The following is a 14216-nucleotide window of genomic DNA, read 5'->3' as shown; positions in this document are numbered from 1 at the left end:
CCTCAACTACAATGTTTTACAGGGTCTGCTCACCAGCAGGCCCGTACCTAAAATCTTTTACAGGGTCAGCTCACAAGCAGGCCCTTGCATATAATGTTTTACAGAGTCAGCTCACCTGCAGGCCCTTGCATATAATTTTTTAGAGGGTCAGCTCACCAGCCGGCCCTCACCTAAAAGTCCAGTCTCACTATCCAAGAGTCTGGTTAATACAATCCTCACGGTCGGGGGTCGCGTAACTAGTTATCACGGAGGAGTCTCGTTCGTTATCAGAATTAACCAGACAAATTGCTCCACCAACTAAGAACGTCCATGCACCACCACCCACAGAATCGAGAAAGAACTATCAATCTGTCAATCCTTTCCGTGTCCGGGCCGGGTGAGGTTTCCCGTGTGGAGTCAAATTAAGCCCCAGGCTCCACTCCTGGGGGTGCCCTTCTGTCAATTCCTTTAAGTTTCAGCTTTGCAACCATACTCCCCCCGGAACCCAAAGACTTTGGTTTCCCGGAAGCTGCTCGGCGGGTCATGGGAATAACGCCGCCGGATCACTGGTCGTCATCGTTTATGGTCGGAACTACGACGGTATCTGATCGTCTTCGAACCTCCGACTTTTGTTTTTGATTACTGAAAACATTCTTGGGAAATGCTTTTGCTTTGTTTCGTCTTGCGCCGGTCCAAGAATTTCCCCTCTAGCGGCGCAATACGGATGCCCCTGGCCGTCCCTCTTAATCATGGCCCCAGTTCCAAAAACCAATGAAATAGAATCAGAGTTCTATTCCATTCAGGGGCGTATATACAGGGGTCACAGTTGCGACCAGGCCCTACCCTCTTTGAGTCTCCTCCCTCTGATTCTCCTCCCCGTGCGGGTGCGGCGGTGCGGCGTGCCTCGTCATTTCCTGTTGGACGGCCGCACCGGACATGACGTTTCCGTAAGCTGCGCAGGCGCACAACGACGCCGAGACGCAGCAGGGAGAAGGCGCCGGAAAAGCTTTCGGGTGAGCGCGAAGAAGCCGGTGCCGGTCCGGAAGTGAAGATAAGATTTGTAAAAAAAAAAAAAAAGGTCTTTATAATTGCTCACCACATTTATGGTGAGTGAGTTCAGAGTAGGGTCTGATGGGGGCTGAGAGGGGCTGGCTTCATAACTAACTCTGCTATATTTCTGTAGCCTGCAACCTCTGACTGCCCAGTTGGGCTGAAACTACTACACCTAACATGTTCTGGCAGTAATAGTAAATGGATATTGGTGCAATTCTGAGCTACTAGTCTATATAATACATAATTTTTTTCATTCTGCGTGCTTCTAATGACATAATATACATACCTCCCAACTCTTGCCCTTGGCGAATCGCGCAGAGGTAAAGCTTGGCAGGACAGCAGGATTGCCATCCAAAATCGGCCTGTCCTGCACAAAGTGGTACTGTTGGGAGGCATGTTGGGTGAATGGTAAGCGGTTTGGGGGTGGAGGGAGGTTGGGGGGGGCAGCGACTGGGAGGGGGGCCCCATGGATTGTGTGTACGCCACTGATTCCATTATTCCTAGCTTAAGTATTCAGGCGACCCGGCCTGCTTTGAACACTGCAAATTTTTTCAATGGTCAGCTAAGCAGCAGGCCCTCAACCATAATGTTTTAGAGGGTCAGCTCAGCAGCAGGCCCTCAACCATAATCTTTTATAATCTTTTAGAGGGTCAGCTCACCAGCAGGCCCTCAACCATAATCTTTTAGAGGGTCAGCTCACCAGCAGGCCCTCGCATATAATTTTTTAGAGGGTCAGCTCACCAGCAGGCCCTCACCTACAGTCTTTTACAGGGTCAGGTCCTCGTATATAATGTTTAAGAGGGTCAGCTCACCTGTAGGCCCTCACCTAATGATACCTAATAGGTCATTTGCGCACATGCTGCCTTGCTTGGATGTGGTAGCCGTAGCTGTTTCTCAGGTTCCCTCTCTGAAATCAAGCCCTGATTCCCCATTACCTGTGGTCACCATGGTTGGCACTGAAAATAACATTGAAAGTTGATAGGGCATACATTCGAATAGATCATCGCCATCACGGGGACGTGCGATTGAGCCCAGGTTATCTAGAGTCAATAAAGCGGCAGCAGGCCCTCGCCCCTAATGTTTTAGAGGGTCAGCTCACCTGCAGGCCCTCACCCCTAATGTTTTTCAGAGTCACCAGCAGGCAATCAATCATAATTTTTCAAGGGTGTATGATGCCCTCCTTTATGTGATATACAGGTTGTATCGGAGCGCCTCTTCCTCATAATTTTTGGCAGCACTTGCACTTTATGTACAAGTAAATATACAGGAAAGAATGTTTCCTAACAATTTTTCCTCTAAAATTTTATCTTCGCTTTTGTGCGTATTATTGTCAGTCTGTAAAAGTGGCGCACTACTCGGACAACATCGTTCCCAGCAGTGAACTGGGAGTCCAAGATGCATCCAGACATCGTCCCCATGCTGTTCCCGAACCATTTCGGTGGTGTTTCCATAAATTTATGACCTTTTCCTATGAACCAGACGCCCTCCCCTCTTCAGAGCAGGGGGTACCTGGTTTAATGCTCGGGTTCTCCCATTGACTTCCATTATTATTCCAATGTGTTCGGCCCAAGCCCCCGAGCACTATGGTGCTCGATCAACACTAATGGTAACCATTTAATATAGTATTTGAGACCTTGTACAGCCGACGCCCCTTTATGGTACACAAGAGTGGTCTATGCTTTATCTGAGAAGGTGCGGCCCCCAGTGGTTGTGATGGGCATTGCAGTCCTTTACCATCCTGTATTGCATTTGTTTAATGAGAAATTTGAGGTAAAGGGGGCACACGTGTGATTGGCTGGCTATGTTAGGGGGGATTATGTGTGTTTGATTGCCTGTTAGGGGGGCACATGTGTGATTGGTAGTGTTGATCACGAATATCTAATTGCAAATTTTTATTGCGAATATCGGCACTTCGAGAATTTGCGAAGATGTACAATATAGCGCTATATATTCGTAATCGCAAATATTCTAGATTTTATTTTCATCATAACCTCCCTTCTTTCTTGTGGGCCAATGAGAAGGCTGCAATTTCTTTATCATCCCTAGCAACCAATAGGAAAGCTGCCTACCCCTTACTATATAAGAACCTCCCCAGCAGCCATTTTCTGTAGTTTTATGGAGTTCTGAGAGAGAGAGCAGTGACATTTCTGAGCTCTGTGCTTTCATCTGGATCCTATTCCTTATCCAATTACATTAGATAGTGAGTTATCTGATATATATAATACAGATAGTTAGTGGGAGATAGTCAGTGCAGGTTATATCCTGATATAGTGTAGCTGATAGGGTCCAGTGCAGGGTGTTAGGTAGTGTGATAGGGATTTAACTAACTGGGACAAAGTCCTCAAAAATAAAAATACAGCCACAAAATGAGATATCTTTAAAAGCATCCTAAAATCTCATTGCGAGAGGTACATACCGTATGGGAATAAAAGGTTAAGGAACAAAAAGAAACCAATGTGGATAAATAGAACTGTAAAGAAAGCAATAAATGACAAAAAGAAAGCATACAAATCACTAAAACAGGAGGGTAGCACGGAAGCACTGAAAAACTATAAGGAAAAAAATAGAACATGTAAAAAACTAATAAAAGCGGCCAAACTAGAGACCGAGAGATTAATTGCCAAAGAGAGTAAAACTAACCCTAAAATGTTCTTCAATTATATAAATGTTAAAAAGTATAAATCTGAAGGTGTCGGCCCTTTAAAGAGTAATGAGGGGGGAGTCGCAGAGAGCGACGAGGAGAAAGCAAAACTGTTAAATATTTTTTCTCTCCAATGTATTCACTGAGGAAAATAAACTGTCAGATGAAATGCAGAATGTAAAAATAAATTCCCCATTAAAAGTGTCCTGTCTGACCCAGGAAGAAGTACATCAGCGACTTAAAAAGATTAAAATAGACAAATCGCCAGGACCAGATGGCATACACCCCCGTATCCTAAGGGAATTAAGTAATGTTATAGCCAGACCCTTATTTCTGATATTTGCAGACTCTATACTGACAGGGAATGTCCCACAGGATTGGCGCATGGCAAATGTGGTGCCAATATTCAAAAAGGGTCCAAAAACAGAGCCTGGAAACTATAGACCGGTAAGTTTAACATCTGTTGTGGGTAAACTGTTTGAAGGTTTTCTGAGAGATGCTATCTTAGAGCATCTCAACGGAAATAATCAAATAACGCCATATCAGCATGGCTTTGTGAGGGATCGGTCATGCCAAACTAATTTAATCAGTTTCTATGAGGAGGTAAGTTCTAGACTTGCATGCGGCGAATCAATGGATGTCGTATATCTGGACTTCTCCAAAGCATTTAACACTGTACCACATAAAAGGTTAGTATATAAAATGAGAATGCTCGGACTGGGAGAAAACGTCTGTAAGTGGGTAAGTAACTGGCTGAGGGATAGAAAACAGAGGGTGGTTATTAACGGTACACACTCAGATTGGGTCACTGTCACTAGTGGGGTACCACAGGGGTCAGTACTGGAGGGGTCACTGTCACTAGTGGGGTACCTCAGGGGTCACCATCACTAGTGGGGTACCACAGGGGTCAGTACTGGAGGGGTCACTGTCACTAGTGGAGTACCTCAGGGGTCAGTACTGGAGGGGTCACTGTCACTAGTGGGGTACCTCAGGGGTCAGTACTGGAGGGGTCACTGTCACTAGTGGGGTACCTCAGGGGTCAGTACTGGGGGGGTCACTGTCACTAGTGGGGTACCTCAGGGGTCAGTACTGGAGGGGTCACTAGTGGGGTACCTCAGGGGTCAGTATTGGGCCCTATTCTCTTTAATATATTTATTAATGATCTTGTAGAAGGCTTGCATAGTAAAGTGTCAATTTTCGCAGATGACACTAAACTGTGTAAAGTAATTTACACTGAAGAGGACAGTATACTGTATATATACTACAGAGGACAGTATACTGTATATATACTACAGAGGACAGTATACTGTATATATACTACAGAGGACAGTATACTGTATATATACACACTACAGAGGACAGTATACTGTATATATACTACCGAGGACAGTATACTGTATATATACTACCGAGGACAGTATACTGTATATATACTACCGAGGACAGTATACTGTATATATACTACAGAGGACAGTATACTGTATATATACACACTACAGAGGACAGTATACTGTATATATACTACCGAGGACAGTATACTGTATATATACTACCGAGGACAGTATACTGTATATATACTACAGGGGACAGTATACTGTATATATACTACAGAGGACAGTATACTGTATATATACTACAGAGGACAGTATGCTGTATATATACTACAGAGGACAATATACTGTATATATACTACAGAGGACAGTACACTGTATATATACTACAGAGGACAGTATACTGTATATATACTACAGAGGACAGTATACTGTATATATACTACAGAGGACAATATACTGTATATATATATACTACAGAGGACAGTACACTGTATATATACTACAGAGGACAGTGTACTGTATATATACTACAGAGGACAGTATACTGTATATATACTACAGAGGACAGAATACTGTATATATACTACAGAGGACAGTACACTGTATATATACTACAGAGGACAGTGTACTGTATATATACTACAGAGGACAGTATACTGTATATATACTACAGAGGACAGAATACTGTATATATACTACAGAGGACAGTATACTGTGTATATACTACAGAGGACAGTATACTGTGTATATACTACAGAGGACAGTATATTGTATATATACTACAGAGGACAGTATACTGTATATATATACTACAGAGGACAGTATACTGTATATATACTACAGAGGACAGTATACTGTATATACACTACAGAGGACAGTATACTGTATATATACTACAGAGGACAGTATACTGTATATATACTACAGAGGACAGTATACTGTGTATATACTACAGAGGACAGTATATTGTATATATACTACAGAGGACAGTATACTGTATATATACTACAGAGGACAGTATACTGTATATATACTACAGAGGACAGTATACTGTATATATATACTACAGAGGACAGTATACTGTATATATACTACAGAGGACAGTATACTGTATATATACTACAGAGGACAGTATACGGTATATATACTACAGAGGACAGTATACTGCTACAGATGGATCTGGATAGATTGGAGGCTTGGGCAGATAAGTGGCAGATGAGGTTTAACACTGACAAATGTAAGGTTATGCACATGGGAAGGAATAATGCAAGTCACCCGTACATACTAAATGGTAAAACACTCAGTAACACTGACATGGAAAAGGATCTAGGAATTTTAATAAACAGCAAACTAAGCTGCAAAAACCAGTGTCAGGCAGCTGCAGCCAAGGCCAATAAGATAATGGGTTGCATCAGAAGGGGCATAGATGCCCGTGATAAGAACATAGTCCTACCACTTTACAAATCATTAGTCAGACCACACATGGAGTACTGTGTACAGTTCTGGGCTCCTGTAAACAAGGCAGACATAGCAGAGCTGGAGAGGGTCCAGAGGAGGGCAACTAAAGTAATAACTGGAATGGGGCAACTACAGGACCCTGAAAGATTATCAACATTAGGGTTATTCACTTTAGAAAAAAGACGACTGAGGGTTGATCTAATTAATATGTATAAATACAGTCAGGTCCATAAATATTGGGACATGGACACAATTCTAACATTTCTGGCTCTATTCACCACCACAATGGATCTGAAATGAAACAAACAACATGTGCATTAACTGCAGACTGTCAGCTGTAATTTGAGGGGATTTACATCCAAATCAGGTGAACGGTGCAGGAATTACAGCAGTTTCCATATGTGCCTCCCACTTGTTAAGGGACCAAAAGTACCGGTAATGGGACAGAATAATAATCATAAATCAAACTTTCACTTTTTAATACTTGGTTGCAAATCCTTTGCAGTCAATTACAGCCTGAAGTCTGGAACGCATAGACATCACCAGACGCTGGGTTTCATCCCTGGTGATGCTCTGCCAGGCCTCTACTGCAACTGTCTTCAGCTCCTGCTTGTTCTGGGGGCATTTTCCCTTCAGTTTTGTCTTCAGCAAGTGAAATGCTCAATCGGATTCAGGTCCGGTGATTGACTTGGCCATTGCATAACATTCCACTTCTTCCCCTTAAACTCTTTGGTTGCTTTTGCAGTATGCTTTGGGTCATTGTCCATCTGCACTGTGAAGCGCCGTCCAATGAGTTCTGAAGCATTTGGCTGAATATGAGCAGATAATATTGCCCCAAACACTTCAGAATCCATCCTGCTGCTTTTGTCAGCAGTCACATCATCAATAAATACAAGAGAAGCAGTTCCATTGGCAGCCATACATGCCCACGCCATGACACTACCACCACCATGCTTCACTGATGAGGTGGTATGCTTAGGATCATGAGCAGTTCCTTTCCTTCTCCATACTCTTCTCTTCCCATCACTCTGGTACAAGTCGGTCTTGGTCTCATCTGTCCATAGGATGTTGTTCCAGAACTGTGAAGGCTTTTTTAGATGTCGTTTGGCAAACTCTAATCTGGCCTCCCTGTTTTTGAGGCTCACCAATGGTTTCCATCTTGTGGTGAACCCTCTGTATTCACTCTGGTGAAGTCTTCTCCTGATGGTTGACTTTGACACACATACACCTACCTCCTGGAGAGTGTTCTTGATCTGGCCAACTGTTGTGAAGGGCGTTTTCTTCACCAGGGAAAGAATTCTTCGCTCATCCACCACAGTTGTTTTCTGTGGTCTTCCGGGTCTTTTGGTGTTGCTGAGCTCACCGGTGCGTTCCTTCTTTTTAAGAATGTTCCAAACAGTTGTTTTGGCCGCGCCTAATGTTTCTGCTATCTCTCTGATGGGTCTGTTGTCTGTCTGTGTTTTTTCAGCCTAATGATGGCTTCACTGATAGTGACAGCTCTTTGGATCTCATCTTGAGAGTTGACAGCAACAGATTCCAAATGCAGATAGCAGACTGGAAATGACCTCTGGACCTTTTATCTGCTCATTGTAATTGGGATAATGAGGAAATAACACACACCTGGCCATGGAACAGCAGAGAAGCCAATTGTCCCATTACTTTTGGTCCCTTAACAAGTGGAAGGCACATATGCAAACTGCTGTAATTCCTGCACCGTTCACCTGATTTGGATGTAAATTCCCTCAAATTGAAGCTGACAGTCTGCAGGTAAAGCACATCTTGTCCGTTTCACTTCAAATTTATTGTGGTCGTGTATAGAGCCAAAAATGTTTCAATTGTGTCCATGTCCCAATATTTATGGACCTGACTGTATATCAGGGGTCAGTACAGAGATCACTCCCATTATCTATTTATCCCCAGAACTGTGACGAGGGGACATCCTCTGCGTCTGGAGGAAAGAAGGTTTGTACACAAACATAGAAGAGGATTCTTTACGGTAAGAGCAGTGAGACTATGGACTCTTTACTGTAAGAGCAGTGAGACTATGGACTCTCTACTGTAAGAGCAGTGAGACTATGGACTCTTTACTGTAAGAGCAGTGAGACTATGGACTCTACTGTAAGAGCAGTGAGACTATGGACTCTTTACTGTAAGAGCAGTGAGACTATGGACTCTATACTGTAAGAGCAGTGAGACTATGGACTCTTTACTGTAAGAGCAGTGAGACTATGGACTCTTTACTGTAAGAGCAGTGAGACTATGGACTCTATACTGTAAGAGCAGTGAGACTATGGACTCTTTACTGTAAGAGCGGTGAGACTATGGACTCTTTACTGTAAGAGCAGTGAGACTATGGACTCTATACTGTAAGAGCAGTGAGACTATGGACTCTCTACTGTAAGAGCAGTGAGACTATGGACTCTTTACTGTAAGAGCAGTGAGACTATGGACTCTACTGTAAGAGCAGTGAGACTATGGACTCTTTACTGTAAGAGCATTGAGACTATGGACTCTATACTGTAAGAGCAGTGAAACTATGGACTCTTTACTGTAAGAGCAGTGAGACTATGGACTCTTTACTGTAAGAGCAGTGAGACTATGGACTCTTTACTGTAAGAGCAGTGAGACTATGGACTCTTTACTGTAAGAGCAGTGAGACTATGGACTCTTTACTGTAAGAGCAGTGAGACTATGGACTCTTTACTGTAAGAGCAGTGAGACTATGGACTCTTTACTGTAAGAGCAGTGAGACTATGGACTCTATACTGTAAGAGCAGTGAGACTATGGGCTCTTTACTGTAAGAGCAGTGAGACTATGGACTCTTTACTGTAAGAGCAGTGAGACTATGGACTCTTTACTGTAAGAGCAGTGAGACTATGGACTCTTTACTGTAAGAGCAGTGAGACTATGGACTCTTTACTGTAAGAGCAGTGAGACTATGGACTCTTTACTGTAAGAGCAGTGAAACTATGGACTCTTTACTGTAAGAGCAGTGAGACTATGGACTCTTTACTGTAAGAGCAGTAAGACTATGGACTCTTTACTGTAAGAGCAGTGAGACTATGGACTCTTTACTGTAGGAGCAGTGAGACTATGGACTCTTTACGGTAAGAGCAGTGAGACTATGGACTCTATACTGTAAGAGCAGGGAGACTATGGACTCTTTACTGTAAGAGCAGTGAGACTGGACTCTTTACTGTAAGAGCAGTGAGACTATGGACTCTTTACTGTAGGAGCAGTGAGACTATCGACTCTTTACGGTAAGAGCAGTGAGACTATGGACTCTATACTGTAAGAGCAGTGAGACTATGGACTCTTTACTGTAAGGGTAGTGAGACTATGGACTCTTTACTGTAGGAGCAGTGAGACTATCGACTCTTTACGGTAAGAGCAGTGAGACTATGGACTCTTTACTGTAAGAGCAGTGAGACTATGGACTCTTTACTGTAAGAGCAGTGAGACTATGGACTCTATACTGTAAGAGCAGTGAGACTATGGACTCTTTACTGTAAGAGCAGTGAGACTATGGACTCTTTACTGTAAGAGCAGTGAGACTATGGACTCTTTACTGTAAGAGCAGTGAGACTATGGACTCTTTACTGTAAGAGCAGTGAGACTATGGACTCTTTACTGTAAGAGCAGTGAGACTATGGACTCTTTACTGTAAGAGCAGTGAGACTATGGACTCTATACTGTAAGAGCAGTGAGACTATGGACTCTTTACTGTAAGAGCAGTGAGACTATGGACTCTTTACTGTAAGAGCAGTGAGACTATGGACTCTTTACTGTAAGAGCAGTGAGACTATGGACTCTTTACTGTAAGAGCAGTGAGACTATGGACTCTTTACTGTAAGAGCAGTGAGACTATGGACTCTTTACTGTAAGAGCAGTGAGACTATGGACTCTTTACTGTAGGAGCAGTGAGACTATGGACTCTTTACGGTAAGAGCAGTGAGACTATGGACTCTTTACTGTAAGAGCAGGGAGACTATGGACTCTTTACTGTAAGAGCAGTGAGACTGGACTATTTACTGTAAGAGCAGTGAGACTATGGACTCTATACTGTAAGAGCAGGGAGACTATGGACTCTTTACTGTAAGAGCAGTGAGACTGGACTATTTACTGTAAGAGCAGTGAGACTATGGACTCTTTACTGTAAGAGCAGTGAGACTATGGACTCTTTACTGTAAGAGCGGTGAGACTATGGACTCTTTACTGTAAGAGCAGTGAGACTATGGACTCTTTACGGTAAGAGCAGTGAGACTATGGACTCTATACGGTAAGAGCAGTGAGACTATGGACTCTTTACTGTAAGAGCGGTGAGACTATGGACTCTATACGGTAAGAGCAGTGAGACTATGGACTCTATACGGTAAGAGCAGTGAGACTATGGACTCTTTACTGTATGAGCAGTGAGACTATGGACTCTACTGTAAGAGCAGTGAGACTATGGACTCTTTACTGTAAGAGCAGTGAGACTATAGACTCTACTATAAGAGCAGTGAGACTATGGACTCTTTACTGTAAGAGCAGTGAGACTATGGACTCTTTACTGTAAGAGCAGTGAGACTATGGACTCTTTACTGTAAGAGCAGTGAGACTATGGACTCTTTACGGTAAGAGCAGTGAGACTATGGACTCTATACTGTAAGAGCAGTGAGACTATGGACTCTTTACTGTAAGAGCAGTGAGACTATGGGCTCTTTACTGTAAGAGCAGTGAGACTATGGACTCTTTACGGTAAGAGCAGTGAGACTATGGACTCTTTACTGTAAGAGCAGTGAGACTATGGACTCTTTACTGTAAGAGCAGTGAGACTATGGACTCTATACTGTAAGAGCAGTGAGACTATGGACTCTTTACGGTAAGCGCAGTGAGACTATGGACTCTTTACGGTAAGAGCAGTGAGACTATGGACTCTTTATTGTAAGAGCAGTGAGACTATGGACTCTTTACGGTAAGAGCAGTGAGACTATGGAACTCTCTGCCTGAGGAGGTGGTGATGGTGAGTGCAATAAAATAATTCAAGAGGGGCCTGGATGTATTTCTGGAGCGTAATAATATTACAGGCTATAGCTACTAGAGAGGGGTCATTGATCCAGGGAGTTATTCTGATGCTTGATTAGAGTCGGGAAGGAATTTTTTATTCCCCTAAAGTGGGGAAAATTGGCTTCTACCTCACAGGGTTTTTTTTTGCCTTCCTCTGGATCAACTTGCAGGATGACAGGCCGAACTGGATGGACAAATGTCTTTTTACGGCCTTATGTACTATGTTACTATGTTACTGTGATAGGGATTATATTCCTTCAGTCTCAGGAATTTTCTAGCAGTTTGAAAAATGTAGCAAAAGTGAGCCACGACTGTATTGCGCGCACATTACGCGAATATTACATTGCCGATTTTTCACGATCAAGAAAATAATGTCTGGAGATCCCGAATTCTAGAATTTGCAAATTTATGCTGAATATTAGGCCAAAAATTTGCCAAATATTGCGAAAACGAATATTGCCCATGCTGCTCATCACTAGTGATTGGCTGCCAATGTTAGGGGGTGACATGTGTAATTGGCTGGCTATGTGATCGCACCGTGTCCCAGCGCCTGATAACAGATAGCAATATGTTGGTTCTTTTCTCCTTCAGATATCGTGGAATCTATCGCTTGCAATCACCTCCAGGCGTTCCGCTACTACACGGAGAGTGTCCGCAGTCCAGGGGGCTTCCTCAGCTATCCATGTCCGGACTATGATATGTTTGAAGCCGTAAGTGGCACCTCAGCCAGGATGAGACCTCCTGTGTATACAAGGCCTCCTGTATATGTGAGATCTCCTGTATATGTGAGATCTCCTGTATTTTCGAGGATTCCTGTGTATATGAGACATCCTGTGCATATGAGACATCCTGTGTAGATGAGACCTCATGTGTGTATAAGACCTCCTGTGTGTATGAGACCTACTGTGTATACGAGACATCCAGTATAGATGAGACACCCTATCCGTACGAGACATCCTGTGTATATAAGACATCCTGTGTAGATGAGACACCCTGTGTATATGAGACATCCTGTGTATACGAGACATCCAGTGTAGATGAGACATCCTGTATATGCAGCGTGCCGCCCCCCCAGGGCCGATCGGGTCCCAGTGTTAGTGTTAGGCTTAGGGTTAAGATTCCGAGTGGTGGTGTTGCGGACAATAGGCAGTTCTATGAGGGTGCCGGCCGGGTGTATTGCGGATCTGCAATTTGCGGATCCGCAATACACTACGGACATGTGAATGGACCCTTGGTAGAATAAGTAGAGTCCAGACTTGGTAAAGTTCAATGGTTTTACTTGAATAAACTTGATCTTTCTCTTGGCTCCAGCAGGCTAAGGGTAAACTGGCAGGTGAACTTGAATCCTTTGCTTTCTCTCTGCTGTGCTAATCTTTGGCTTCAGTCTGGTTACTGGACTCTCTAGCAGTTCTGGTGCCTTTGACTGTTGATCCTGTTGATCACTGCGCCATGTCTCGTCTCCTTCCAACTCACAATGCAACTATAGCTTCCTGCAACCCCTCCCTTGGTAGGAAGCAGGACTAGCCCACTTCTGCCCAAAAGGGGGGAGAATGGAATGGTAAGTTCCATCAAATACAATACATAATAATAATAATCTTTACGTAGCAATATTATTAAAGCACAGAATCAGAGGATCTGGAAATACTTACACAGATGACATCTTTACTAGCCCTCTTACCACCATATAATCGGATATATAATACATTTGGGTGGAGAACTTCTGTGACCCCAATGCTTTGTCCCTCCAGGGCTCCTGCTTCCCCTGCCCCGCTGATGGGTGCCCACCCATGGGACACTTTTCAGAGGAGATGGGCAGAATGTCGGCACGGCCACAGACCTTGTATCTGCACACGGGTGTTGACCCGGGCCATCTCTCCAGTGAGTGCATACGGATGCGGCTTATTACAGGTCAGCTCTCCGCTCTGCGGCTTATTACAGGCCAGCTGTCTGCACTGCGGCTTATTACAGGTCAGCTCTCCGCACTGCGGCTTATTACAGGTCAGCTGTCCGCTCTGCGGCTTATTACAGGTCAGCTGTCCGCTCTGCGGCTTATTACAGGCCAGCTGTCCGCACTGCGGCTTATTACAGGTCAGCTGTCTGCACTGCGGCTTATTACAGGTCAGCTGTCTGCACTGCGGCTTATTACAGGTCAGCTGTCTGCACTGCGGCTTATTACAGGTCAGCTGTCTGCACTGCGGCTTATTACAGGTCAGCTGTCTGCACTGCGGCTTATTACAGGTCAGCTGTCTGCACTGCGGCTTATTACAGGTCAGCTGTCCGCTCTGCGGCTTATTACAGGTCAGCTGTCCGCTCTGCGGCTTATTACAGGTCAGCTGTCCGCACTGCGGCTTATTACAGGTCAGCTGTCTGCACTGCGGCTTATTACAGGTCAGCTGTCCGCTCTGCGGCTTATTACAGGCCAGCTGTCTGCACTGCGGCTTATTACAGGTCAGCTGTCCGCTCTGCGGCTTATTACAGGTCAGCTGTCCGCTCTGCGGCTTATTACAGGTCAGCTGTCCGCTCTGCGGCTTATTACAGGTCAGCTGTCCGCTCTGCGGCTTATTACAGGTCAGCTGTCCGCTCTGCGGCTTATTACAGGTCAGCTCTCTGCCCTGCGGCTTATTATAGGCCAGGTGTCTGCTCTGCAGCTTACTACAGGCCAGCTCTCTGCGCTGCGGCTTTTTACAGACCAGATTTCCGC

The 14216-nt window shown here is 44.3% G+C and overlaps 1 protein-coding gene across 2 annotated transcripts in view; it reads left to right on the top strand.

Moving 5' to 3' along the window:
- LOC121004007 (pancreatic lipase-related protein 2-like) overlaps window positions 1–14216 on the top strand; it is a 78487-nt gene that overhangs the window by 51878 nt on the left and 12393 nt on the right. For both annotated transcript variants that reach the window (XM_040436026.1, XM_040436027.1), the window contains exons 9-10: window positions 12107–12225; window positions 13264–13393. In XM_040436026.1, coding sequence (XP_040291960.1) covers window positions 12107–12225; window positions 13264–13393 — 249 coding nt within the window. The remainder of the gene's footprint in view (window positions 1–12106; window positions 12226–13263; window positions 13394–14216) is intronic.

The sequence above is a fragment of the Bufo bufo genome, chromosome 6 (genome assembly GCF_905171765.1).
Source record: "Bufo bufo chromosome 6, aBufBuf1.1, whole genome shotgun sequence".
Taxonomy (NCBI): Eukaryota; Metazoa; Chordata; class Amphibia; order Anura; family Bufonidae; genus Bufo; species Bufo bufo.
This window is presented reverse-complemented; position numbering and strand designations above follow the sequence as displayed.